A 27,404-nucleotide genomic window follows, 5' to 3' on the forward strand; every position below is an offset into this window, starting at 1 on the left:
TTCAATTGTGGCCTGTCGAACCCGGCCGGCTGGAATGTTTCATAGCAAATCTCCAATACAAATTCAGAAAACGTATTTAAATCCCCATCTTGCCTTTATAGCAAGATGGCTTGCCCAGTCTAGGGCCTTTTCTGGCTGTCTTGATAACCCTGAAGCTTGAGCGGTCCGCAGAAGAGTACATGTGTACGCTACGGGGCGGCACAGCACCAATGCATTCCCATGCCTGCATCGACGACAGCCCTGCCTGTACGGAGTACAGCTATTGTGCGCATCTCGATAATTACGCAGAGGCCATCACAGTGGGGGGAGGCAATGGCCCCCCCCCTCCCCACTGGCCTGCATCTTGCCAACAGCAAAGACCTCTGCAAAAGAAGGTTTTGGGTAGAGTCGCGCCACTAGGAGCAGAGATTGGACGTGCAAAGATGTCGTAACCCCGGCACGCATGACTGAGGGCTTGAAAATGATACGATGAATAGACTTCGCCTTTTTCGCTCGCTTGATGATTCTCTGACCCAACCCAAGGGCCAAGCACACCAGGCCGCTCTCGGCGCTGTATGTGGTGGTTACAGGGGTTGTCTCAGGTGGCGCATTCCCATGCCATCGCCAGGCTCCAGCTGGTTGCATTGCGCAAAAGAAAGCCTGCCAATAACTAGCTTCGCCGTTGTCTTTTGGCGCCGAAAAGGATGCGCTGTTTCATCAAATCGTCAATATTGGTTGGCTGGCTTTATGTACTGTACCGGGTGCCGCTCTTTCGATGGTGTCGTGGGCAATAATAGTACCGTCTCAACGGGGCAAACATAAGCTGTAGGGCTTCATCCAGTGTCAAAGTGCCCATGAGCCATCTCTGACTCTGTTCAAGGCATGACAGCGCCAAGGCTCGTCAACATTCAAGGATGTATTGCTGACTGTCCTTGTAGGTGCCTCCGAGTCGTCGCCAGTGACGATCGACTTGGCGCAAACGTGGTGAATCAAGAGAGTTCATTGCGCAATCCCACGCCGTAAACTGTATCCCTTGTTGTTGGTTCGTGAGTATTCGAACCGTTCCTGTCTCATAGGGCGGACAGGTCAGCCAGCCGCTCGTCACAGGACGCTGCGGCGGCGGGAGCATCATTAATGGAGAAGCTCAAGACTGTCGCAAGGAGTTCCGCAATAGCCGCAGCAGCGACCTGGAATGACCCAAACTTCCTTTCCATCCAAGGCGCAAGTTGGGCATCTAGTACCGGGAATCTGTGGCGCGTGAGAGGGCCTCGTCAGTCCAGGTTTCGAGACAGGCGCATGCTGTCGCATGCAGCATAAACAGGTCGCAGGGCTTAAATGTAACTAACCTTGGGTCCAAGAGATATGATTCCATGAATACCAATCACGTCAGGTATCTGGGAAGCATTGCGTGGCTCGCTCTGCTCTTCCCACCCAAGGCAAGGTAGGGTCATGGCGACGCAGCGGGGTGGAACCATTGTATGTATGTTGTGATGTCAGAATAACGAAAAAGTTTGTCTGAGCTGAGCACAGCTTTAAAGTGGTGGATAAAGAGAATTTTCAAGAGCAAAAGAAGCTGAACAAGGAGAGATTGCTACCAAGCAAGATTCGATAAGAGCAACAACTGTAGAACAGTAGGTTGTTGAAGTAGGTTGACAATGGGCCAAGCAGGTTGTTGTCGGATGCCATGGTAGTGGGGGCCGATGCCATTTATGGGTTTGCGAATTGCGACTAAAAGCAAAAAAGGAAAGAAAAAAAAGGGTAAAAAAAACATAGAGACACGACGAGGCAGTCGGCTTGGGATTGGGACACGGCCTTTCGGGTCATTAAGCGCGGTGGAACCCAGGCTCCTGGGACCAGGTGTGACAGGAATGGACGACGGTCCCAGGGATTGGGGATTGAGTGGACTGGACAAGGTATCTGAAGATCGGGAGCCAAGCGGGCGGCGGCCGAGGTCTCGGGGCGGCGAGCGGAGCCGTGTGTCTGGAGCAAGACGTGTCATCTCACTGTGAGACGCTGTCGGCTATTGGTCAACTAGTTTGAACTTTGTGTCGTTGTGTGTGTGGCAAGGGCATATGCGAGGAGAAAAGGCGGCGAGACGGTCATTGTCGTGTGATGAGGGGACACGAGATGGTGCACTGGGATGAAATTCATCTCTGGTACATTGAGATCTGTGTTGCTCGATCGGCTGTGCATCTTGGTGTTACGCAAACCCAGAGCGCTGGTCCCGAGTCCGGAATCGGTTGCGAAACATGGTGCTTGTGCAGCATGGCGCTGCATGTTACGCAGATCTTGGTACACCCGATGGCGAGAGACCTTGACCCTGGAATTCGGTACTAGTTAGTTGCGGGCGTGGTCGCATGCACACACCCATGCAGCAGTCACACACAAAGCCTTCAAAACCGGCCATCAGCTGCAGCTAGGTAACTTGTCTACAAGAAGCCAGTTGTATACAGGAGCAAGGAAGAAAGCACCACGTACGGAGTGCAGCTGGGAGGTACAGCTGGGAGGAAGGGGGGAGGGGGGCTGAAGTGAAGGAGAGAGAGGGTAACCAACCGCAAAAATTACTATTTTGAGCCATGCCTACGAAATCCTCACGAGTTACTTGTGTTGTCTCTGTTCGTTGAGATGGAGCGACCCCGATTTCGATTGCACCGGTAGAGCTGACAAGTCGACCAGGGCCAGGGAGAAGAAAAAAGGAAAAAAAAAAAAATTAAAAAAGTAAAAATTATAATGAATCTTCTGGAGCAAGACTGTATGTAGCACCAGAACAAAAGAGACGCAACCAGGGGATACACGAATGGGTGGATAACACGATCAAGGCCTGGGTCAAGTGCCAGGGCAGAGAGGACTCTCCAGCTGCAAGCCGCAAAGCCTCAAAAGCCACTAGGCAATCGCCTGCTCCATATCAACTCTTTCTCTTGTTGCCGGACCGGATTACTGAGCTGCCGGGACATTGGCAGCCAGCACTATAACACTAGCTTGGGGAGCACCGGGTGGTGGCTCCCCTCCTCCTCCTCCCCTCCCCCCCCCCCCCTGTTCAATGTAAGTGCGGAAACAAGTACGTCGAATAGAGGAAACGAGAAAAAGCCCTAATGCGAGACATGGCATTTTTGCAACAATGAGACGGAGAAAAGCGATCAAGTAAAAATAGCACAATTTCAAACAAATGTGAGATGGGTCAATCAAGACGTTAAGTCACAGCTGAGCTGCGAGGAGAGGCATCTACGACAATGTGAGGCTGGGCGTACTGGTTCGCAATCCTCGACGTATTCGCTACATCGAAAAAATTTTTGCCAAAAGACAAGATTAATAAGTTGCAACATCTTGTCAAGTCATACATAATTTGTGGTCATGTCTGGGTAACCGGGGATAAGTCTCTATTGCGCCGATCTCTGGCAGCCTTTGATGGCAGTCTCATCTAGCAACAGCCTAGCTCGAATTATGAAGACAAAGAAGTCAATGGAAACAATGTGCGGTGTGGAGGGTTACCCTGCTTCTCGTAACTTCGTCTCGTAAGAGCGCATCCTTTCCTTTGTACAGAAGTAAGTACCTTGTATGCTTTGTGTCGCTGGTAGGGCGTCAACGTTGCACGCATACTCTTGCCTCCGCACGAACCGGTGCCAACTCCTTAACTAGTAGCCGAACGGTGACGGAACAGGCAATTGAGCACGGCTTTTGTGTGACGCTGGTCAACGAGCACACTGCCCGCACGCACGCACCTGGCTCGCCACTGGGAAGCTACCATTGTCGCTTTTACCGCTCAATCTTTATCAAGGCAGCGCTCCAGGGCAATTGTTCTTGCTGTTGTTCCTGTAGGCTCAAACCTACTGGAGCTGAGACTGGCTACTCGTTGTTGACGGCGGCTCAGAGCACCAACGCCACGTCTGTGCGAGAATGTTGTCGACAATGATCAATTACCTCCAGAGTAGACATGAGTAACTAGAACCTCTGTCGATATCGAGGCTGGCTGAATCGGCGAATTTGCCAGAGCCTGCTCCGTACTCGGGTTTTGAAACCCGGCGCCCTCTCTTCTTTGATCGTCCATGCACCTGGTGGCTGTCTTGCCAAAACGTCAGCGAGATGAAGCTACCGGCAAAGTCTGCTGCTTTTCCGAAAGACACAACAAGCCACGATCAAAGCCCTTTTGCAGCCACGGAAAAAAAAAGTCAACATCAATTCGTATGGGATCGAGATGGCCGTTGAGTACATTGCCAGCGAGAAAGTCGAGCTCATTATGCACGCACTGCTCATCCTCGCATCAGCACCCGCCACCAGCCAACCATCAACTTGCCGTATTGTCCTACCGAGCAGCCCATATCCACTAAGACGTCAATTTGAGGTCGGATTTCGGGAGCGGGGCGGCCCTGGAGCATCGATTGGGTGTCAAAGCCTCAACCAGACGGTCGGTAAGGCAGTTACAGTGGAGGGTTGCCATCTTTCTGCTCCTTTAGCGTCCCCCTATTCTACGCGCCAGTGATGGTTTGGATACGACCTTGCCGTAGGGCAATTCAGCTGGCTTGCCTTGAAACTGGTGTTTCTCCTCGACCTTTGCAGTCTATCGCAATGCGGGCCAGACTGCAGCAGGCTGATCACGATGATGAGAGGTAGCAGACATGGGTACGTGGAAATCGGGGAAGACTGGCAGCAGAGACGGAGCACCGAGTTGATTACCCCGGCTAGCACAGAAAAAAAAAAAAAACTAACAGGTGGAATAACTCATTGCCAAACTGCCTAATCATGATCGCCGCTCTCAGCTGGGATTTTTCATGGTCAAGTCTGGCCAGAGACATTAGCAGCAAACGGCGGACGGTTATTGGCTTGTTGATCCTTGGGCGCATCAAGGCTTGAGCCTACATACATACATACTTGCCGCCCGGCTGTGCACTGATTGATTATCAAGACTGCAGAGTGCAGGTCGCTTTGGCCGGGTAGCGAAAAGTGGCTGGAGGGAGCCACACCCAATGCATACGTCTCAATATATTCACCTGCATCTCACGCAACTCATCTTTGTACCGTTGCTGTACTCCATACACAGTCATATGATTGCCGTTCTGCTGGCGAGCTGATGAGAATTACAGTGCGTCAGCCAGGTGCCAGCCACGCTGGAACAGCCTCGACTGGCACGCGAATGCCCATCATGTGAGGCGATTGAGCAGTCTTTGCTGGCAAAGTCTGCACTTTCTCAATTTTTTTTTCCCTTTTGAAAGCTTCATCGCATAAGCCGACCGTTGGTATGTGTTGCACGCAGTCTCTGGCGGTTATGCCTACCTTGTTTCAGATACAGACCTCTTATTGGCCTAAAACACCCCCTACTTTCTTATACGTACTAATATGAGTACCTTGTTATAGCTTGCCTAAATAGATTTTGCTATGGCCTGTTGATTATGAAATACTGGCTGAAGGATAACCAATCTACATCTTGATATTTCACTTCTTCAACTCGAGTACTAGACGGACTTGATAACCATTACTAATACTACTAAAATGGCCCCGTACCATACTCATTGTATAAAGCCTTATTACTTCTAACAGCATAGTCTCAATTACAAAACGAGCCGAAGAAATATGGCCGACATTCCTTGCCGAACCAACACTAACGACTCAGACACACAAAGACCAGATGGACCCTCGTTGCCTTTCGCAAGTCGCAACCTCACAGGCAGGGACGTGCATGACGAATCCACACGGCGGCTCTCGTCAATGTCTCACCAGAAACCTCAACCCATCCTCGTTTCACCTGATGTGCACACATGCCTGATGAAAAGCGATCACCGCCAGATCTGTGCGAGTCGCACAAGATCATGTCACACCGCCTCATCGCTTCTGTACCTTGTTCTGGTTCAAACAACTTTGTTGGCCGCAAAACTTTGGGCCCCCCCAGGTAGCATCATTGGGGTTTCTTGTGTTGCGTGCTGGTCCCAGCCACAACGCTGTGTGGTTCAGTCTGCATTTCATCTGACGCCTGCCTTGCTTTCTTTTTTTCATAATTACGTGTGCCAGCTATCCAAAGTACATATTGACAACATGTAGGCACACAGTGACAGATGCTACGGTTCTATTAGCGAGCTGTGCCAAGGAACTAGACCCTACGCCCTGAGGCCTCAAACTCTCTTGGCTGCGACTGTCCAACATCAAACCCTGTACGGCACCTTCGGAGGTTTTTGTTGACTATAAATTTCTATATTTTCAGCTCTTCGGTGCAGTCATGTCAATCCACATGGGAAGCCTCAAGCACATTGTCCAATAGCCGTTGCAGGACCACGCATCACGCAGTCTCGGTGGCGTAAACGACAACATACAGTAGGTCGTTGAGCTACCGAGTATATTTACTGATATCCATCTTGATGCAGGTGCAAGGTTTCTGCTTTCCCGGCCTCCACAGAGGCGTACATCTTGCGCCCTTTCGTTGCATGCGCAGTGCGCACCAACAAATCAGTGTTTCCGCCTCGTGAGTGGGATACCATGTAGCACCCCGTATCTCCGTGGAGAGCAGAAAAAAGTCATGATGCGCTGTCATGATGCATGTTTTTTTCACATGAAAGAGGAACCCTATGCGCTAATCTCACCCGACGTTGTCGGCGTAGTTACCCATCCGTATTGTCTGCCTCTACTCGTTGGTCCGAACACAAAGAAAGACTTACTTGTTAGTCAGTGAGAAGATCTACTAGACTTGATCTGACTCCGTCGCGAGCAAAACAAGGATCGCACCGACTTGCACTTGAGTTGTTGCTGCAACTAACAGACTCGAGAGTTACGGAGCTGCCGTATTCCGTGCAGTATCAAATTAGTATGTACGTGGCTCTTCAGATCGCCGTCATCAGTCCAAAATGTTCAAACACTGAGCCGCTGTAATAAATGTGTGCCTCAAACGGCCCCACAAAAGTAGAACTCGCAACTTATAGCCGGTATCGCTCTGTGCTAATAAATTAATAAATAAATAGAATAAAATAAATAGACTGTGTAATCCCACAGGGCTGCGATCATAAATCGTGAGACATTGTCTGCAACTGCAAAGTTATGCCATTTTCAATAGCGTACCCATTAGATGCAAGCCTCCAGCAACATGTAAGCTCGAATAGCGAATCACTACAGCTTTCAATGATACATACTGCAAGTACCATTTCTTCGGAGTCAACGTCATTGCATGACGCTGAGCTGAAGTATGCTGGCGGTAGGGGTGAAGGAATATTCGAATATGATAAGAAGCAACAACGTCAGACAAGCTGCTGCATTCGGCTCCTTACCGCGCCTTTGCAAGTTTTTCGTCTTGTTTGGTCAGCATGCTGATCTCTAACTTAAAATAATGAATGCCGAGCGACTGGCACCGAAACTCTGGTAAGCACGTTAGTGGTGACGTAGTAACGTCCCTTGTTTCGCCTACTAGCTTTGGCGCAGCTCCGTCTCGTCGGGCCTTGTCAAATCTACGAGCGGCCAAGACCTGCTCCACCGCATCGAGCCGGTTTCACCAGTACCGTCAATGGACCGGCCTGCTTGTCAAATTGAATGTCGCCCTGGTCTAACTGCTATTTCTCGTCTGGCCAAAAAAAAAGAAAAGAAAAAGAAAAGAAAAAAGCGCCAGTCTCATGGCGCGCCTTGTGCCGATGGAGAAGGGCGGTGAGGCCATACCCGGCCAAGCCTCTTCGGCCATGTGTTACCATGAAAAGCAGGTATGCAGTCGGTCCAATGACGATATATGCAGTCAGTAATGACAAACATGGCTCGTTGATGGCTGGCTGATGAGCGTCATGTCGAATATGGGATAACGCGTAATGCTCCAGAACACACCAAGCGTCGAGCAACTTCGCGTCGGTCAGCATTTCGGGACCGCCTAGCCTGGCTCGCGGCACGACATTTCTTTTTTTCCTCTTCTTCGACTCAGTGCCCAGTATCATTCATTAGTTACGAAATGCAGCCGCTCCATTGTGGATTGTGTGGCCGATGCGTCAGACAAGCGGGCTAGGGTTGGGGTGTTCCTGCGATCCAAACCCCGGTCGATGTGTACTCCAGGTATTGATGGGAGCACAAAGATCCGATCTCGTTCGGGAAGCAGTGTAACCTCGCTCGAGGAGCGATCTCGGCGCGCCTGCTGCTGCAGTGGCACGGCCACATATCGGTCTGAGTATAGTGATAGCTCACGGTTCATGGAACACAAAGATTGTAGCTCATGTATTCGCTGGGATTTGCCGGCTCGTCCTCGTATCCCCGGTCAGGTACTGACGTGTTTCAATACGTGACCGCTTCTTGTCCCGGCACCTTGAGCTTAAGCTCCCCGCAAGCCTGCGCGTCTTCGGTCGTTGCGAGTGTTAAGAACTCTGCTCACATACTCAAGACTGCAGCAAAACTTTCTCGGAGTATACCTGAAACTGCAGGTTTGGAGTGCAGATGAGCTCATTGGGCCGTTCGTGATCAAAATTCGATGCAATGAGGGCTAGCCATTGCGGTGTGCGTTCCACCCCCTCAAGATGTTAGCAAGACAACATACCCAACAGACCTCATATTCATGGCAGCGTCGGGTGTTGGGAGGAAACACACACAACACTAAAGTTTAGATGGAAGCAAGGTCCACAGGGCACAAGTCGTACAGCGATGGCTACAGGGCTACTCAGGGCTACTTGAAGTGTCGTTCCATCGTGAGCGAGAGCACCAAGAAGGAAGCGAAGCAAGTTCTCTCTCTTCAAGCTCACAACCAACCACAACTGATATTTCAGGAGCCCCTGCCACCGGCCGACGAGACGCAGCTTCTCGGACATCTCCCCGCCTCGTCTGGCTCGAACCGTCGAACTCAACCTCTGGTACACAGAGCAATGTATACAGCTGTTGTTCTCTCATGTTGACTACGCGGGGAGAAGTAAGTTTCGAAGCCCACACAGTGATCCACAGGTAGTACAGCCTGGCGGGTAAATATACGACCTTGCCTTGCAACGTTGAAGTGGGATGGCCCAGGAATCATTGGATCCAAGGTCGGGGAACGGAACTGACTTTGGAGAGTGGAAACGGGGTCCCGCAAACTTGGGCCCCGGGCCCCAGCGATAACACCAAGAATGTGGAACGCATCCGTATTTGGGATGAACTTGGATATGCGGAAGAGACAACAGAAAGGGAAAAAGAAAAAGAAAAAGAAAAAGAAAGGGGAGAGAATAAGTTTCCATCCACCAAGGACAAGCCTAGGCGGAGCTTGATAGGAACAAAAAGAGAAGGGGTCGAAAATGCGGACTGAGATGCTCGTTGTCGTCTTCATTGCGTGGCTGGCACCCCTGCCCGGGGAGACCAACCGCCTCTTCTCCGAGCTGAGCGCAGAGAGGCTTTTGCTTGTGCATGTATGATGTGCAGCCTTGACAAATTGCTTTTTTTTTCAATCACTCTTCTGCCAGAAAAGGGGAGGGGCGGACGCAAGCCAAACGACCAGTACCACGGCTTGGCGCTTCGGCCTCCCGGATGACTGGCGTTTATCATGTTTGCTTTTTTTCTCTGGCTTCTGTGGCTGTTGGAAGTATTATTGCATGGTCGTGGCTGCTCAACGTCATTTCGACATGTTGACTCCTCAAAGACGCGTATTTGACTCATCTCGCCGCGTGTCAGGGGAGTGATGGGGTAATTTAAGGGGATAGGAAGGGGGTCAAACGCGGAAGAAAGAGGTAGTTATGTGGCCATCTCTGAGTATTTCATAGGTTGACCTGGACAGAGACTTTGGAACCAGTTTCGGGACCATTTACGGGGCGGGCACGGAAAGACCTCTCGGCATGCGGAAAAGGGTAAGCATGGCGATCCGTCCCTCCGGATTGTTACATCGGGTATTGGGAGAAGCGAAAATACGCGACAGGGAGAGAGGGAAGAGGGATTACCAAGAGGACAGCGACATAGCCCATCTTTCTTCATGCGCCACCGAACCTTGAGCACATATTAGGAAGGAGGAGCTCCTTCACTGCTTCGAGGTAACAAAGGCGCCAGACAATGGGAAGTTTTAGAGTTTCGATCCGCCTCTGGGGGGGGTATCTCGCTCGGAAAGCTCGTTTACAGGCCACCAATTTTTATCTCGTTTTTTTTTTCTTGCCCGCCGTCTCTCACTTTTGCCTTGACCCCTACTCATTGTCTTACGCATGAAGATGGCTACGTGCAATGCCAAGCATGCGGCCGATCACCGGGACATGCAGCTCGGAAAGTTTATCGAGGCAGTGTTCTCAATAGCCGAAGGCGTGGTGGCAAGGATCAGGGACAGGGCAAGATCATGACAGCTGAAAAACTCGGCCAAAATGATTTTTTTGTTCTACGTTTTACCTGCGTTGAAAGAAGAAACCTTATTAAATGGGTTAAATAGGTAGCTTGAAACGCCATTATAGCAAACACGAGATATCGGTATCGTCGATCGGGATTTGGCTTATTTGGGTGATTTGTAGTTCGCGGACCATGATGAGCTCATCATAGTATGACAAAGTTAATTCCTTTCTGAGAAACCACGGTAGCCAGACAATACGAAACTGTTGTAAATACAATGTCCCGTCGACGCTCCTCTACTCCCGAATTGATAGCCAGCCATACAATAATGATAATGTTACACTGTAGTTGTGACAAGTTTGACTCCACCGCGGCCCGCCCAGGTGGTGTAATAGCGCATGCAGGTGTCGTAGGGGCACTCAGATCGGTCTGTGCCTCATCGAAGCGCCTTGACTATCTTGACAAACAGGCGACCTTCCGGGACAGGATGTCCACTCATATCCATCAATTGAATAAATCGATAGCCTGGCTGGAGACGGTCCAGACGTATGCAGGCCCACGCACGTGTTGGCCAGTTGATTACACCGGTGACTCCTACCTCATCAATTTTGATCCTGTTTTGAGCGTCAGTTCACTGGCATGTCGTGACGTAACTTGTGCACCCCAACTTACAATAAGAAGCTCAGCTCTTCCACGACACTGGGAATATCACGAAATATCAGCGTTTCACCGTTTCGACCGAACGATGGGTGATCCGATTTGTAGACACGAGTCTTCTTGGCATGGGTATCGTCCGTGAGCGTGCTATCCTTCTTGAAATCTATAAACCTCCCCGTACGAATCTCAGCCTTGGTAAAAGTATGTAGCGCAGCGCCGTCGCGTTCAGCTCCGTCGCCATGTCCCTTCACGGGTATGTGTTGCGCCTTGAAGATGGTCAAAGCCAAGTCCATGGTGTGTACAGTGGCCGCTTGATGCTGCGTCTGGCTCAACGTGTCAGAGCTTCGATATCCAGGTGGTTTGAGAACCCAGCCCAATTCGTCGGCAAACATGCCATAGTTCAGCATCATGCCATCGTCTGGATATTGCCAATTCATTGTAACCATTTGCACACCCTTGCGCCAAAAGTAGGCGGGGTTATAATTCGAGCTGTTGACCCTCTTGAAGCCGTCCGGATAGCTCCGCATCAAGAAGTTTTTGTTATGCAAGAACATGGCGCGATGATGTTTCTGGTCAAGATTTAGAATATCATCCTCACTGATAGAGAAAATATGATTGGGTTGTGTTGCTTGCTTCGTGTCGAGACCCTCGAATTTGACGCCTCGAGTATAGATGGCAAGATTTTTGAGCTTCTCGTGAATCAGTACCTTGGAATTCGAATCATAAGATGGAGAAGATGTCGCAGAAGTCGACATTGACTTGCCCAAGTTGGCCACTTGCTGTGGCAACTCGGACTCGTGGCCCAATTCCGCCTGTGTTGTGGGCGCAGATATAGATATGACAGGCTGCGACGAAGATTGTTGTGCCCTCTTGGCTTTGATGAGAATCTTTCGGCGCAGCAGCTCGAGCCGCGGTACTTGATGTTGAGGATCGCAGTCGTCTTCGGGAGCAATGAGGAGCATTTCCTGCCACACCTCTTCCATTATTTTGACCATGACTTCCTGTTGCTCCAGATCCGCATGCATTTCAAGACTGATAATGATAGGCAGGTCACTAGCCTCAAACGCAGTATCTCTAATGGCTTCAGCTACCTCGCGAAATCCGCAGTAGTAGGTCAGCATGGGCCCATGGCGGACAAGTGGCTCGCCCTTGGCGATAGGGCTGCGTCCTCTAGTAGCAGGGTGTTGCGGCATATGCAGTCGGTCACTTTTGTCTGCAGTGGAGGGAAATGCGTGGACGCTCGACTTTGGTGAATCTTCAACTAGAGTCGCACTGTTGCAGCTTACACTTCTAGAGTGCGAAGCACTGCCAAGATATTTCTTTGTGTTTTCGCGAAATTCATCATAGGCATGTGTCAATGAAGAGTTCGACACTTGCCGGTCATGATGGATGGCTGGAGACTTTGAGCTTGACCTTGGAGTTGCCGGTTCGCCATTCCAGACATCAATCTCTATGCAGCGGCCTCCCTTTAACAGGACCTTTTGGGCTAGGTGGTCAGTCAAGCTTTCTACTCGAATAGATGTGTAGCTCACATTCTTGTATGCTTGAGGTGAGCTCTTGGACAGGACTTGGTGTCCTTCAAGGTAAGTATTGTGGCTGCTACTTATAAAGTAGTCTGTCAATGGTCGCGTGACGTCCTTGTCGGGCAAGGGCGCAACAGCATCCCAGGAGTAGTTGAAATACCACGTGGCTTGGAAGTCGCCAACTGTGTAATTTTTGTCCTGCAAGCAGACAGTTGTCTCGCCCTGTGTTTGTCGCAAGAATCGTTCGAAGTTGGTCTTGGACAAGACTTTATCATCTCCTCGCAGCTCATCGTAAAGGTCATTGAGGACGCTGGTGATATCGGCTGGTAGATGGACAGTTCCCGTGCGACTATCGGCTGGGAACTGCCCCTGCAATGGTGGAGCTCCAGGGGAGGCGAATGCTGTAAACTTGACCATTTTGTGCAATGCACCGGTTGCATGGCCATGTGTGTTACCAAAAATCGACATGGTTCGCATACGAGTGCGCTTATCGCGTGGGCGAGCCTGGCGAGCCTGGCGAGACTTGCGGCGTGGCTAGAGACGTTTGGTCAGTAGGTTGTAAATAAGAGGCTTCGTAACATGGGGTTATATTACCCATATGCCACAAGAGAACAGCATGATGGGCTTTGACAGCGGTCCAGGCGTCTTTTGTAGAGAAAGTTGTCGAGCACGTCGCAATTGGAGCGGGGGGTTGACGCAGATCAAGGGTAGCGGCAGCGCAGCATCCTCATACGCAGGAAGCAAGATGTGGTGTATTGCACCAGCCGATCATGCGATGCGAGAGGTCTTGTGTGAGCTGCGAGGTGAGAAGCAGCCTCAGTCGGGACGGAGACAGGGCATCATGATAAATTGCAAGGCGGATGGCCTTGGATGGATACGAGCACGCAGCGAGGCTGATGAGGCTGTGGAGCGAGCGAGACGGGACGGCTCTTCCCACTGGGCAGTGGGGGCACTTGGGGCGGTGCTGACGGTCAAAATGTTCAGCTTCGAACCGTGTCGTTGGGCTAGCGCTGAATGTTGTGGATGTGAGGGCTGACGAGGCTTTGGTCTTCTGGTCAGCGCAACAATTGGTGATTGGGTGATGGACGTGAGGCAACTGTGATAAAAGCCTGGTGCGAACGGAGGCAGCCAGCAAGGCAGCCAGCAGAAAGGTTACGAAATGCATGTCGGCACTTGGCAATGCACGATGCGATTTAGTGCTACACGACCTTGGTCCCTTGTTGCGGGTGCTTGCCCCGAGAAAACGAGCCCTGCATTACCTACTAAGGTAGTAGGTACTTCATTTTATTCATTCCAGACTTTACAGTGAACACAGCCCTGTGTTGCTCGGCGGCCCAGATCTTACCGTTTTTACGGTGGGTTTAGCTATCGTCCTGTCCAACCATATCGCTAATGCCCCTGAAGCCTTTCCCTGCCTAACCCGCAATAAGACGTCTGGTGGCGGAGCATTGGCACTGTGTATTAGTGCTAGCTTTTACTTCCATAAATGGCAATAAAAGTCGCATGCTACTTTCACCTTGTAATAATTCCCAATAGTAAATAGATTCTGGGCTTCTACTTGAGCCCAGTATGAGACGCTTTGTTTTTGTATCGCAAATTTTTGGCCGCAAGCTGGACTGGGGTTCGGGCGCCGGTAGCGCCGAGAAAAACGTCAAAACACTGTACCAATCTGGTCAGCTTCCTGCGCTACGTAAAAAGCGACTCGTCACCGAGCCACAGCACCATACTCAAACACCACCTTCATTCTGAATTCCATCAAGTCCAGACAAGGCAGCCAAAGTTCAAGTCATATTACGGGGATTCGGCCATGTCTTTGCCTGGTCTGATGGAACATCAATTTCGCCACATCAACTCAACAGTTTGCTATCCGCCACGCTCATACGCCGGCCTGACAACTCATCTCGTGATTAGGAGAGATGAGCTTGTGATATCCTGGCGACACGTTTTCGGAAAAGACTACCTTCGGCTTTGGTGCGCGAGTAATTGTTGATGCCAGTTGAGCCTACCTAGTGCACATCGGCAACCGTGGTTGTACAACACGGAAGATAGGCCACCATACACAGGGGAAAAAGAATGTCGGCAAATATAAGACCAGCTTCAAATTTCGTTCAAAGAGGACCATGCTCAACAAATATAATGTCATGAACATCAAGGGTGGTGTGATCGACTACGCGGGAGATGCCCAGCCCATTAGTTTCTGCGATCCGTATGCAAAATTCTAGGCCGACAGATACCCGCCCCTTATCCAAGGCAATAGCACCACGAGATATATCTCTAGGCCAATTTTCAGTCCTGCGGTATTATTCTTATGGCTCATTATAACATCCGAGCGAACGGGGATCGCCAACCACTATAGCTGCACATACAATACAATAAGCGTAGCCAATCGTGTGGTCTACAATGATTTGGGTCCAAAAGTCAACCACATCTGCCAAGCAAAGCGACATTGCTACTGATATACTGCTCGAATGGGCTTCGCGACAACGCCGCTCGATGTCCCATTATGCTGATAGCGCACCATCTGCCGAGCATAAGTAAGTATTCCATCTCCGCAGACGAAAGTCACCGCTTCGTTCCTCGAGAAGCCAGGCGGGCGAATGAGCCCGGCACGCATATGCCAATACCGCAAGATTCTTTGGAGTAAATACTTCCAGCTGCGGATTTATTCTCCGTCTGTTGCGGCGTCTCGGCCACCGGTGCACAAGGCGATGTGTGTTGCGGATGCGCCAGTGTAAGCCTCCTTTATTACTGACAGACGATCATCAGAACTCAGGTATATATCGAACCTCTACATGGCCTTCTTGAAAAGGCGCGAAAATTGTCGGGAGACACGAAACTTGTTGGGCTCGCATCGTGCCAACTCTACTGGGCGTATATGCCCTCCGCGACCGACCGACAAGATAGCAGAGCAAGATGAGCTGCGCCGGCCCAATCAGGTCGCATCTAAACCTATGTAAATCCATGCCTATCGAGTGACAGAAATGGACGAAGAATGGAATCTCAAGATGAGTTGCAGCCAACCACAGGCCGAGTCAGTAAATGTACCCGCCATGTCGGAACTGTATTACATGATAGACTCCCACTCAAAGGGTTGTGTCAGCGCAATATCGCGTCTTCTGTGGGCTGGAAATTCTTTTGATCATAATTGGCTCATAGAAACGGAAATTTCTGGCTACCCAGGAAGCAGTCGCTGCAAAAGTATATTCCCAGAGTGTGCAATCCCACGCGCGGGCTTGCATCGAGGCGAGGCACGCGATGAAACACTGGCTAGCCCGAACGCGCATCTGACTGAATCAAGGTATTTGAAGAGCAGTCGCGTTCAATCTGCCTCCCAACTCACCAGTTCAAACGCTTCCCGGGGGGGGGGGGGGCTAAAAAGCTACACCCATGGCTCGGACAGCTCTGCTCCGCGCTGCTCTCACATGGGCAATTCTGCAACACTGGGTCCAACACGGGGGGCCGAGCATGAGAACCTTGAAAACGACATCGCTATTATGCATGAATGTCCCCTCAAATGGCCGTTCAGCGAGTTAGCTTGTTTCATAGGTTATAGGAATCATCAAGTCGTCCTTTTTTATGTTTGTCTAAATGCATGCATGTTGCCACCTTTTAACTCTTCGTTTCCGGCTGCTTGCCTGGGAGCATTTTCATCGCCGTTTGTTGAAGCGACTACACCAGCCACCGCCTGGCCCAATTCCCTCTGCAAGCCAAGCATTTTTCTCACAAAATGGGCAATGCTTCGTCATCATGCGAGGAGCCAAGAGCTCCATACCGGCGGCGGCTCTCGAAGCATCGAGCGACGAGCAGTTGGGTGCAAAGCGCCGGCGCGAGCGACTCTTTTGGCATGCCGACAACGCCAATGGGCAGTGCCTACCACGAGCTTGACGATGCTATTCCGACTGTACCAAATTTCGCCATGCTGCAGTCTCGAGACTTGTCCAGCATCAAACAAGCTAAAAATATCCATACCCTCGGCCATGATCTCTCAGCCGCAGCTGGCTGCTACAAGAGTCGACCCAGCCGCCACAGCACGGACGCATTCCACCCACTCCGAAGCGCTCCCGTGTCAGGCAGCGCTCGGGCGGCCAGCATGAAGGAGGATGACGAGTTGGGAAATGACGCGGAAAATCAAAGGCTCGACGACATTTATTTTTCATCACCTCCTGGCCTGAGCAGCTCCTCATCAACAGAGTCTGGGCGCACATTATCCTCCGATTCCGACACAAGTAGAGAATTGCCACTTTACATCCCGTATCGGCGTCGCTCCCTACAACGAATACCGGGCCTTGCCACACGGCCCGAAAAGTTTGAATCTGATGCTACCATTCATCGCCAAAACTTGCCCACCTTGTCAGCAAATCAGTCATATTGTCCTTCAGTCCAGTCTGATAACGACGCTGCTACCTTTCTCGTCTCCCCTATCCAGGACCAAGACCTCGATGATCTCGGCAATCCTGCTGAAACCGGCTTCAAGCAGCTTGGCAGCATAAGATTTGGCTCTCTCCGGATTACGAATGGCTCTCCCCTTTCAATGCGGCAAGGCGAAGCGAAAATGGATGGATCCGCGGTTAGTGGCAGCGACTCGATTGACAAATCGACTGCATCAGGTGAGGGCATTGACTCAAATCGTGCTTTGCCGGCAATCTCTCATGCCATTGAAGATTCCAATGACTCGACTTCGATAGAGCAATTAACTGCCATCGCTCCAGACTGCCCCCCGGAAGGATCTCTCCAAAAGGTGCCTGTCAGCGAGACTGTTCGAGGGCGGCAGGGCCGACTCTCGACTGAGAATTCACGAGCATCGGCTGAGACAGTACGAGCTAGAATACCGTCTTTCATTGATGTTGTCGGTGATGAGCAACTTAATTTGGTTAGACGGCAAAGCAGACGAGTTACCTCGGACGACAGCTCCAGTGTATACTCTGATAATTTCATCCCCGTCATGATTGCCGATGACATTGCTTCACACAAAGCGACGCACAACGATAATAGCAATGGACCGCATCTTTCATTTCAGTCTTTTCGCAATCTCATTCGACAAAACAGAGTCAAAAGTTATCTGCAGGCAAATAACAAGACGGCAGTGACGAATAAGTCATCACATCAAAGGTCAGCATCCGAACAAAGCGCTTCTACTACAACCTCGACGATAAGGAGCCAGAGCAGACCGCGCCATAAGTTGGGCAAGAAAAAGCCCCGCGCCTTGTCGCCACCAGCAACCTCGGCATCCAAAGCAAATAACGATGAGACCGACGCGACAACGCCATGGCCTGTGCCCCCGGGAGCATCAAATAGGGAGAGCGCCGCCAAAAAGGATAAAGTCCATGCACGGCGCAAGTCAGACAGACAAGTGCATCGTACGCGCCCTTCACAAGATGAAACGCCCTCTGTGCCTCGCGCTCCACGGCAACTGGAACACACCCTCCGTGATCGCTTTAACGAATACCAGACGACTTCAGAGCGAGTGCCTATCCTCCTCGACAGAGCAAGCGCAACACCACGAGGACAGGTCAGCTTTGAACGAGACATACCTAAGCAAAGGCAGGCGCCCGTCAGAGCCGAGCAACTACGACGGTCCCAAACGGCGGAGTTCAAGCCTCTTCCGACCCCGAAACCTGAATTGCCGCAGAGGAGAAGGCCAGTAAAGGTTCCTGCACCCACTCCTAACGGGTTCGGGGCTCAAAGCTTCCAAGAGAATCCACAAGAGCCGCGGAACAGACAAAGCATGTTTTCGCCCATGCCATCGCACGTCCGGTCCCACACGGCGCCTCTGATGGCGCATCAATACAGGCCATACCACCACGACGACAAGGAACGGCGCCTGCAGTCTCTAGAAAGTGACAGCCCGTATGTGTCACCTATGAGCGATGACGGTCAAGTGACTTGGCCTCTCACCGTAAACGAGGCCTTGAGCCGAACTGCGCCAAGATCATCGACTTTCCAGCCCCGTGAGGTCTCACCGCTTCGTCAAACAGTATCCATGCCCAGCATTCACGGCGATGATGATAACCGCTCGCTTCTCACACCGGCGCCCATTAGCGCGCACAGTCGCCGCGCGCAGGAACTGGCAGAGAAATGGAACAGGCAGCAACAGAAGAAGCAGTCTTCCAGGACGTCTCTGGAGCAGTCGCGACTGTCAGAACTTTACGAGCAGCTGCCCTCTCGCCGTCCGACGTTAGCGGGCGCAGTGGAGGAAGATGATGAATTTCCGTTTGTGCTTGTGGAAAGAGACGACAATCTGCCCCCAATTGTTTATCGAAATGGGACGCGGAGGGGCTCTGAGGTTTCAATGTGGCGACCACCATACCGTGTTTTACATAGCTACTATTCACCGGCATATAGGAACGCACCGATATGGGGATAATGGAGGTCTAGCGACTGTGTCTTTCAATTAATCCTGGAAGATGAATGATTACCCGGTAAAAAGAACTAATAAATGGCTTGCCGATATGAAGCATAAATATAAATAAAGCATATATGTCAACTACAACATGAAATCAGAAAGCATCGTCGCGCTTGCTATACGACGGTCCTTGAATAAAGTCGACTTTGTTTCTGCTGGTCAAGACTGGCGGACGAGAGGTGAGTGTCAGTCCTGGGACCTTTGCGCCGTTGCCATTGAGCGCCCAGACAGAGACGCCGAGCCAATTCTCCCCTTTGTGGTTGAGGATGCCTTCGGGTACGGGAAACTCGGTTTGCGGGCCGATATTGCTAATGTATTTGCCGTACTGGAAGCCGTTTACGTAGAGCAGCGCGCGATACGCAGGCGCCGCGATGGCACTGCTATTGTCGAAGCGGAAAGCGAGCGGAATGTCGTACTCGTCGGCGGGGAGGTCCAGATCAAGCTTGGCCGTATAGTAGGTGATGCCTGCTCCGGCGGTGCCGTCAAAAGGTGTGGCCTTGGAAAAGAGGTCAAGCGGTGGTGATGGCTGGTGAAAGCCGCTGCGCTCGAAGAAGAGGCCGCCCTCGTTGAGCGGCCCGCGAAACTTGTCCTTGTAGTCCTCGCCCCCGAGGTTGCCGGCAATCTTCCAGTCGGTGATGGGCGTGGGGTCGCTGCCGGCAGAGGATGAGGAGTGTAGCTTGTAGTCGAGGATGCCGCGCGGCGCCTTCATGTCGTCGTTGCCGGGCGTCAGATTCTCGTTAAAGCCGAGGCTATCCATGACGACGGTCAGGGTGTAGCGGCCGCCGGCGCGCAGCTGCGGGACAGCGTGGGTGACGATGACGGTGGCCCAGTTCTTGTTGCCGGCAAAGGACCCGAGAAAGGTCTGGTTAATCCAGACGGAGGCGGCGTAGGCTTGACCACCCGACGTGGTGAGGACGAGCCGGTCCTCGTTGCCGGCCGCCACAAAGGAGCCTCGGAACAGCATGTTGCCTGTGTTGAAGCCGTAGTCGGAGCCGTACAGCGAGACAGGCGTCTTGAGCGGCAAGCCTTTGGGGTTGGTTGTGGTGGTGTGGTTGGCCTTTGTCCAGCGAGAATCGTCGTAGCCTGGCTTGATTTCGGGCAGCGAGTCTATGGCGTGCCAGTCGAGAGATCGGAGATTGGGGAGCTTGACGGTAGGGAAGCTAATTTCGGGGTTACACAGCCAGGTGCCTTCATTTGTCTTTTTATAGGATGTGATTTTGCCGTTGACGGAAAGCTCTGATGCGCCCTTGGGGGCGCCAATGACCTCAAGGGATGTGGTTTGGTTGAAGTCGGCTTGGATGGAAACGGTCTTCCCGTCCACAGATGCGGAGCGGACAAGATATGCTCCATTGACGATTATGGTCTCTGGGTTCATCACGGAACTGCCGTATGCAGAATCACCTTTAGGAAGCACTGGAACCCAGTAATTGTATGCACTGTTGCGATCTGAGTTGTGTTAGAGACGGTCATGGAATTGTTTGGGCAACCGTTTCCTTACCGAGCATGAACACAGTGATGTCACCCATGCGAATTACCTTACGCTCCGAGGTGGCTGTGAACTGGACGATGACAGAGCTATTGCTCTGCTTATATGACAATTGGCTGCCGGAGCTATGGTGCACGTCCATGGCGTTCTGCAACGCAAACTCGTGCAGCTCGCCCTGGCCACCGTACATGATGACGACAGTCTGGCCGTCAAGTTTCTTCCAGGTCAGAATCTCAGCTGTAGAATACAGCAATGTGTGGTTTCCCACGGGATAGTCGGTGACATGAAACTTGGAGTCGCGCCCAGACAGGGTCAGCTGGCCGCCAAACTGCGGGATAGACAGAGTTCCCAGAGATGTGGGGAGCTTTACGGTGTACGATGTCGAATATCGGCGTTGATAGTCTGTATGGCGAGCCACGAAGAAATTGCCGGTCTTATTTGAGAGCATAGGCGTGATAGTAACGTCCTTGTTCTCGCTGTAGACGCCCGTCGAGGGATCACCTGGTGTGGCCTCCAAGATGGAGGGAGAGACACGCATGAATTGCGCCTCCAGCTTCATTTGTGAGTATTTCTCGCGGTCAATGTAGCGGTCTTCTCGGATACTCTATCAATACGTTAGTCCGAGTCTCTTGACATGGGGAATGTCAACTCACAGCACCGTAGTCATAGGAGGTATACCCATTAGGATGACCCAGGTTGCCCCAGTTAGTGCCACCGAAAATCTGCCTCGTTAGACGTCGCTCTGCTTAGGCGCCAATGTGTTTTCTCACCATGTAAATATTTAAAATGTTGACACCCGCAGCAAGGTTGTTCTTGTCAAAGACGCGAGAGAACTCGTGGTTCACAAGCTTGTAACACTGATCATAGCCATAGCCACCGAAGGGATCATAAGACCCGCCTTGAAACTGCGGCAACAAGTCAGCTTTATTGTCTCGAAAAAGTAGAAGCTAACTGACCTCGATGATGGAGAAAGGCGTGCTTGGACTCAGTCGCATGTGTGTCTTGTGCAGGTCGGTAGGCAAATTACCTGCTGGCCATACATCGGGGCGAGCCTTCGGTTGTTAGTCAACGAGTGGCTCACTCGGAACGTCACTCACGCAGTCAAAGCCCAAAGGATACGAGTCAAACCCCTAAGCAAAAGTTAGTAATGAAGTTATAATTTCGTGTTGTTTTTTTGTCTTTCGATGCTTGCGCCATACATAAATGTCAACTTCGCCCTCACCGGTGCCAGGCGCGCCAGTACCGCCGGGATAAGAATCGTTGTCGATGAGCGGCACCACAATACCAGCTTTACGCGCTTGGTCAATGACGTATTGCATGTACTTTTTGTTTGGAAACGGAGACACAGAGGCACCGCTATACTCATTTTCTGGTTGAAACAGAATGACGGGGCCACCGTTTGTAATCTGGGCCTTTGCAATGATGGCGCCGATGTTGGCCATGTAACTGCAGCGGTGTTAGCTAGCTCACCAGGTGGGAGGATTATAATTGCTTCGTTCCACGCACTTATCGGTTGCCTTGAGGTAGTCTGGCGCATCGGTGCGCAAGATGCCTTTGATGCGTTGAAGCCAGCCAGGATATCCTCCTCCAGAGACCTCGGCGTTGATATACGGGCCCGGCCTGGCGAGGAGATAGACGCCCGCCTCGGTAGCGGCCTTGAAGAAGGGCTCAAGCGAGAAGATGCCGTCGGCGCGGAACTCGCCCGGCTTGCCTTCAACCAAAGCCCAGTCAACGTAGAAGGAAACCATGTTGAAACCCATGGCCCTAATCTTCTGGAAGACGTCTAGATAAAGTGATGGAACAGGGAGCCTGAATGGGTGAAATTCACCAGAGAACATCAGGGCGCGCTCTCCACGGATGAAGAGCGACTTGTCATCCCAGGTGATGAGGTCTTGAAGCAGTTCTTTTTTGGCAGGCTCACGTATGATGCTGTACGCTTGGTTGCGGCTGCCGAGCGTGAGGCCCTGGGCTACTGGCGCAGCCAAGGTCGCCAGCAAGGTATGAGACAGTTTCATCGTTGGTGGTTGAAGAATTGTCCCCAAGGTTGTATTTGCAGCATGATTTCCACAGTGGGATAATCACGAAGAGATAATTTGGCACCGAGCTGCTTTTTAAGTTACTCTCCAGTCTCATTCTACTTTGCTAGTTCCTAATAATCACACTACATTTATCCAATATTGTTCAAATAGGCAAAGGGCCCGTCCCGACATGAACGGCGACCACCCCGCTGACTGTGTTCATTTCGGAAAGGTCAACGGACAGACAAGCAAGAGACTGAACACAATTCTCGGCTCCTTCCTCCCCTAGGAACGTGGAAACAGCGTCCTCATGATGCCGAGCACGAGGATCGCGCCAACCGGTGTTAGCGTAAGGCCCTTGGAATGGACGCTTGGACAGCCAGACATCCGGAGTCATGATGGACAGGGTGGTTGGGGCTAGAATGGCATTTAGCAGATGGGGGTCTTAGAACGCACTACGGCGTTCAATTGAGAGATCTCGCTGCCCTGAAAGATATGTTGGGCTGGCAACAGCTACTAGAGAATCGCACAGGGGCAGAACTGCTGCCCTCGGGTTACCTAGTAAACACCATGCCGCACTCGCTATGGACACCCTGTATCGTCGTTAATTGCGCATCGAATTGAGTGGCAAGTGTTGATTTTGAAGTAGTCTGGTGAGAATTGATGCAGGTCCGGTGTTCATTTTGGCCCGCATCTGCAGCGTTACATTCGGCGCGATGCGACAGTAAACTGCGCTCGAGACTCAGCAACCTGACCAGGCTCTTGCGTGCGCTTTTTGCCTGGGCAAGCCACGCAAACGTGCCGTTATGCGCATGATACCGGCGGTGAATTAATCAAAAGAAAATTAGTGCGCCTGATATCTTTCGACTTCTATTGCATGCAATTTCTTTTTTGTCATTATCAGGGTACGGGCTGGTCTAGATGCACTCTCATCGTTAAGTTGCACGGGCTTCCAGACGGAGAACGGAGTCGGAGTGAGCAGCCTTGTCCATGATACGGTCAATAAAGCCGACGGGAATGGAATTTTGCTTCCAGACATGTGCGTCCTTCATAACAAAGCTGACTTTGCGGAAAGCCTTCTCGTCGATGCGGGGGTCGGTATCGAGAGCGATGATGTCGGCGCGGTTGCCCTTTTCAAGCCAGCCAAAGCGATATCCGCATGCGTCTCTACCACATGACTCCCATCCTCCAAGCATGCAGGCCTCCAGTACATCTTCAACGGGAATGCCGGCTTCGATTAGGAGCTCCATTTCTCTTGCTCCCTGGCCGTGGTTAAAAGCGCCAGTGTCGCCCCCAGCCGCGAGGCGTACACCGATGGCATGTGCCTCTCTTGCTATCGCCTGGGCCTCTGGGAGTCTTTCCTTGGCTACGGCCTCGACGACGGCGAGCGTCGGTACGTAGATGCAGCCATTTTCGACCATGGCGTTGATAGCGCTGCGGTTAGCCTCAGTGCCATGCTCAATGCTTGTCACACCGGCCTTGGCTGCCATGGTTATGCCTCTGGCGGTGCCCGCGTGGCAGGCGACAGGCAGACCGGCGGACCTGGCCTCGTCGACAATGGCGTTCATTTCGTCCTGCGTGAACATGACAGTAGCTGGGTTTCGATTCATTGGCGGAAACAAGATAGCGTCTCCCGATAAGGGGGCGCGCAATGTATTGCGCCTGTAGTCGGCATACAGTTTGATGATATCGGCCACCCGTCTGCGAACGGCGCGTCGCACTCCGTCGACGCCATCACAAGTATCACAGATGGATGGCAGTCTCAGACCATTGGCATAGTTTTCCGTGCGTATTTCGTAAGCACCGGTGGCGGCCAGGCAGCTTGTTGCGACGAAAAGACGCGGCCCAGGCGTGAGGCCCCGATTGACTGCGTCCCGGAGGCTGGCGTCGTGGGAAGCCAGGCCTTCAGTGCCCAAATCACGATACGTAGTGTATCCAGATAGCAATGCAAGGCGCATATGGTTGACAGCACGGAGAGTGCGCTCTACAATGCTCTCGTCGCGCATTTGCTCCGTGGATGAGCGCTCACTGCCTCCAGGGTCAGAATTTCTCGACTATTTGGGGTCTTGGATTTGTGCGTGCCTATAAGAATGTAGAAACACATGGGTGTGTGCATCTACAAATCCAGGCATGGCAATCTTTCGACGCAAATCAATGTCACCGGGCTTCACTTAAGCCACAATACTGCCTCGCTGAAAAACATCTTCAATGGCGCCGTTGGCGGTGTTGACGACGATGAATATGTTATTTTTAAATTGCTTCGAGGTTGGGTCGAAGAGGGTTGAAGTATGAACTGTAAACAAACTGGTCTCCATAATGGCGGGCTCCGAATTGTGATTTCACGTTTTGCGATATCTCGGAAGGGAAATGGCAATGGACTGGGAGGAGTTTGCAAGTTGTTGATGACGTTGCCTGATATCCTTACACGGATCCTGACTGGCCACATCAAGCTACAGTGGGTATCAAAAAGTGACGGTAAAAAAAAACAACACGTAACCGACGCGGTAAACCCAGCATTTAAAAAGCCACATTTCTTAGCCAAAACAAGTCTAAATTAATTTTAATATTATATAAACCTTCCTCTATAATTTAAGATCCTATTAATATAATTTAGTACTTTATATACTAGCTATTAGCTACTACTAACGCCTAAATATAGTAAGGTATTATATTAATAAGATTATTTAACACTTCTTCTTTAAGCGCCTCTTACGCCTTAATTATAGCTAAAATTAATAATTCTTTTAATTACTTATTCTTCTTTAAATCTATAAGTTTAGGATAATCTTTTATAATTTTTTCCTTAATTAATTTCTATATATTTTTAATAAGATTAAGATTAGGTAAGTAAATAGGCTAGTTTACTAATTCTATACTATTATTTACTACTTACTTAACTAGTTATTTTTATATAATTTAAGCTATATAAGTATAAGTGTTATCTTAAGTAAAAAGAAGACTAGGTTTTATAATTATTTCTAAATTTTCTTAAAGGTATTCTAATACCTAAGCTATAGTAACACCTCTATGCTTTAATAATAGATCTCCTATTATTAGCTATAAAGAAGTGCGTCTACTAGATATAAATATACCCTAAAATATTTAAAAATAATAGGTTAGCTTTATTTAGGGTTAGATATTATTAGGTAAAAGTCTCTTATCCTAATTCCTATTAATATAGGAGTTATAACTAATATAAAATAATATATAATTTAATACCTATTAATAGTTTATATATTATTACCTCTTATTATAATTATACTTAATTATACTCTTATTAGAAAAAATCTAATACTACTAAAAGCTAGGCCCTTTATTTATATATTTTAAGGTAAATTTTAGGCGTTTTTTTATATAGTTTAGTATAAGTTTTAGACATTAGAGTATATAGTAGTACTAAATACCTTATATTCTAAGATATAATCTTAAAGTAGCTATTATATAAGTTAAACTAATTATTAAAATAATCTAAGAATTTAAAATAAAGGGATCTTAATAGATAAAAGTAAATATCTATCTTTTTTACCTTTTATCTAAAAGGGGTAGATAACTAGAGTGTAGTAAAGATTTAGTAGAATTCTATATTATATAACATTTAATAATACTATATACCGTTAATAGACTAACCTCTTCTTTAAACGCGATAACTCTAGTAGACACGCTATAATTATATACTGTTATAATCCTTATTTATTTATAAGGGCTGTGTTTAACTCTTAGAGTTTTTAGAGCTATTTAGTAGAAGTTACGGCTATTATAAGAAGATGTGTTATGTTAAGGTTATAACGCGTCGCGACCCACGCGACTTTTTTTACCGTCACTTTTTGATACCCACTGTAGGACCCGAAAGCGGCCAGACGTACGGAGTAGCACTCACTGCATGCTACTGCTTCTGATTGTCGCACTCTACTTCCGACACGCACATTTATTTTACATTAGATACGGTTTACAAGATCTTATGTAAGGTCTGGGGGGTGATTGGTAGGACAAAGATGGATGGGTGCATGAGCGCACCATAGCAGATCAGATAACACGGCGCGAGCGCTTAATCCATGTATTGACGAAATGCTATTTATTACTTTGTCCATGACTGATGCGATTGAGAGCACATACGTGGGGGGGGGGGGGTTGTAGACTAGCAGTGGCACATGCTGCTAACCATTGTGTGTTTGTGTGTAAAAGACGTGGCTCACCGATGAAATACGGACAAGAAGTAATCCGTACTTATAAATACGGAGGATACTGCAAGAACTGGCTGCAGTTTCTTGACCAGTCTGGCAAGAGGATCTATTTTGGGACGAAGCTGGGAAGCACTGGAAGAACCTACTCCTGGGCTGTGAGGGTGTATGGTTCAAGATGCTTATTCTATTCGCTAATGTCTACTATACTAGCTAAGTGCCTAGGTCTAGGCCTAGACCTAGGCATATAATAGGTACTATTATCTTTATACTAGTATCCTTACTAGTTATATAAATAATAATAATAATATCCTTTATCTTATATTATTAATTCCTATATCTTTATCTTATATTTTATTTATTATTTATTATAATTCTTAAGTAAATAATTTTATTTTATTTATATTTTATATTTTATATTATAAAGTAATATTTTTATTTTTACTTTATATTTTATATTTTAATTTATATTTTAAAAAAGTTTTAAATATTAATACTTTATTTTAAACTATATTTTATTAATATAATATTTTATTATATTATATATATAATATCTAGGTATTAAAAAATAACTATTTTTATATTTTTAAGTCTTTTATTTCTAAAATTATAATTAACTTATTTATTATATTTTATAATAAACTTAAGTTATTTATTATTTACTTTTTTAATAACTAGATATACTTTTTAAATTTTATTTTTATTATATATAATTAAAAAGTAAACTAAATAAAAAAGAATATAATTATATATATATTTCATTAAATATAAATATAATTAGTATTTTATATTTATTATTAGGTTTTAGTTATTTACTTTAGATATTTATTAGTAAATAATTACTATAAAGTCTTATATTTATTTATATTTAGTTATTTATATATATAATTATTAAAGCTAATAAAGTAATAAATATTTATTTATATATAGCCTTTATACTTAACATAG

The 27,404-nt window shown here is 49.0% G+C and overlaps 6 protein-coding genes across 6 annotated transcripts; 2 read left to right on the forward strand and 4 right to left on the reverse strand.

Moving 5' to 3' along the window:
- Positions 1-1,049: 1,049 nt before the first annotated feature.
- On the reverse strand, positions 1,050-1,351 carry BBA_06796 (uncharacterized protein; the record flags this gene model as incomplete). The annotated part of the gene is made up of 2 exons (XM_008601893.1): positions 1,050-1,227; positions 1,326-1,351. The coding sequence occupies 2 exons, from the start codon at positions 1,349-1,351 to the stop codon at positions 1,050-1,052; spliced, it is 204 nt and encodes a 67-aa protein (XP_008600115.1).
- Positions 1,352-7,282: 5,931 nt separating this feature from the next.
- BBA_06797 (uncharacterized protein) lies at positions 7,283-7,499 on the forward strand (the record flags this gene model as incomplete). The annotated part of the gene is made up of 2 exons (XM_008601894.1): positions 7,283-7,314; positions 7,364-7,499. 2 exons carry the CDS (start codon positions 7,283-7,285, stop codon positions 7,497-7,499), a joined length of 168 nt encoding a protein of 55 aa, XP_008600116.1.
- A 3,128-nt stretch (positions 7,500-10,627) lies between these two features.
- BBA_06798 (phosphatidylinositol-specific phospholipase C) lies at positions 10,628-12,989 on the reverse strand (the record flags this gene model as incomplete). Its single annotated transcript, XM_008601895.1, has 3 exons — positions 10,628-10,805; positions 10,864-12,905; positions 12,966-12,989. 3 exons carry the CDS (start codon positions 12,987-12,989, stop codon positions 10,628-10,630), a joined length of 2,244 nt encoding a protein of 747 aa, XP_008600117.1.
- Positions 12,990-16,098: 3,109 nt separating this feature from the next.
- BBA_06799 (uncharacterized protein) lies at positions 16,099-18,735 on the forward strand (the record flags this gene model as incomplete). Its single annotated transcript, XM_008601896.1, has 1 exon — positions 16,099-18,735. The coding sequence occupies one exon, from the start codon at positions 16,099-16,101 to the stop codon at positions 18,733-18,735; it is 2,637 nt and encodes an 878-aa protein (XP_008600118.1).
- A 133-nt stretch (positions 18,736-18,868) lies between these two features.
- On the reverse strand, positions 18,869-22,275 carry BBA_06800 (beta-galactosidase; the record flags this gene model as incomplete). The annotated part of the gene is made up of 8 exons (XM_008601897.1): positions 18,869-20,220; positions 20,273-20,864; positions 20,914-20,982; positions 21,031-21,165; positions 21,217-21,312; positions 21,358-21,390; positions 21,460-21,706; positions 21,767-22,275. 8 exons carry the CDS (start codon positions 22,273-22,275, stop codon positions 18,869-18,871), a joined length of 3,033 nt encoding a protein of 1,010 aa, XP_008600119.1.
- A 938-nt stretch (positions 22,276-23,213) lies between these two features.
- Positions 23,214-24,284, reverse strand: BBA_06801 (amidohydrolase-like protein; the record flags this gene model as incomplete). Its single annotated transcript, XM_008601898.1, has 1 exon — positions 23,214-24,284. The coding sequence occupies one exon, from the start codon at positions 24,282-24,284 to the stop codon at positions 23,214-23,216; it is 1,071 nt and encodes a 356-aa protein (XP_008600120.1).
- Positions 24,285-27,404: the final 3,120 nt, after the last annotated feature.

The sequence above is a fragment of the Beauveria bassiana genome (assembly GCF_000280675.1).
Source record: "Beauveria bassiana ARSEF 2860 unplaced genomic scaffold BBA_S00020, whole genome shotgun sequence".
NCBI lineage: Eukaryota > Fungi > Ascomycota > Sordariomycetes > Hypocreales > Cordycipitaceae > Beauveria > Beauveria bassiana.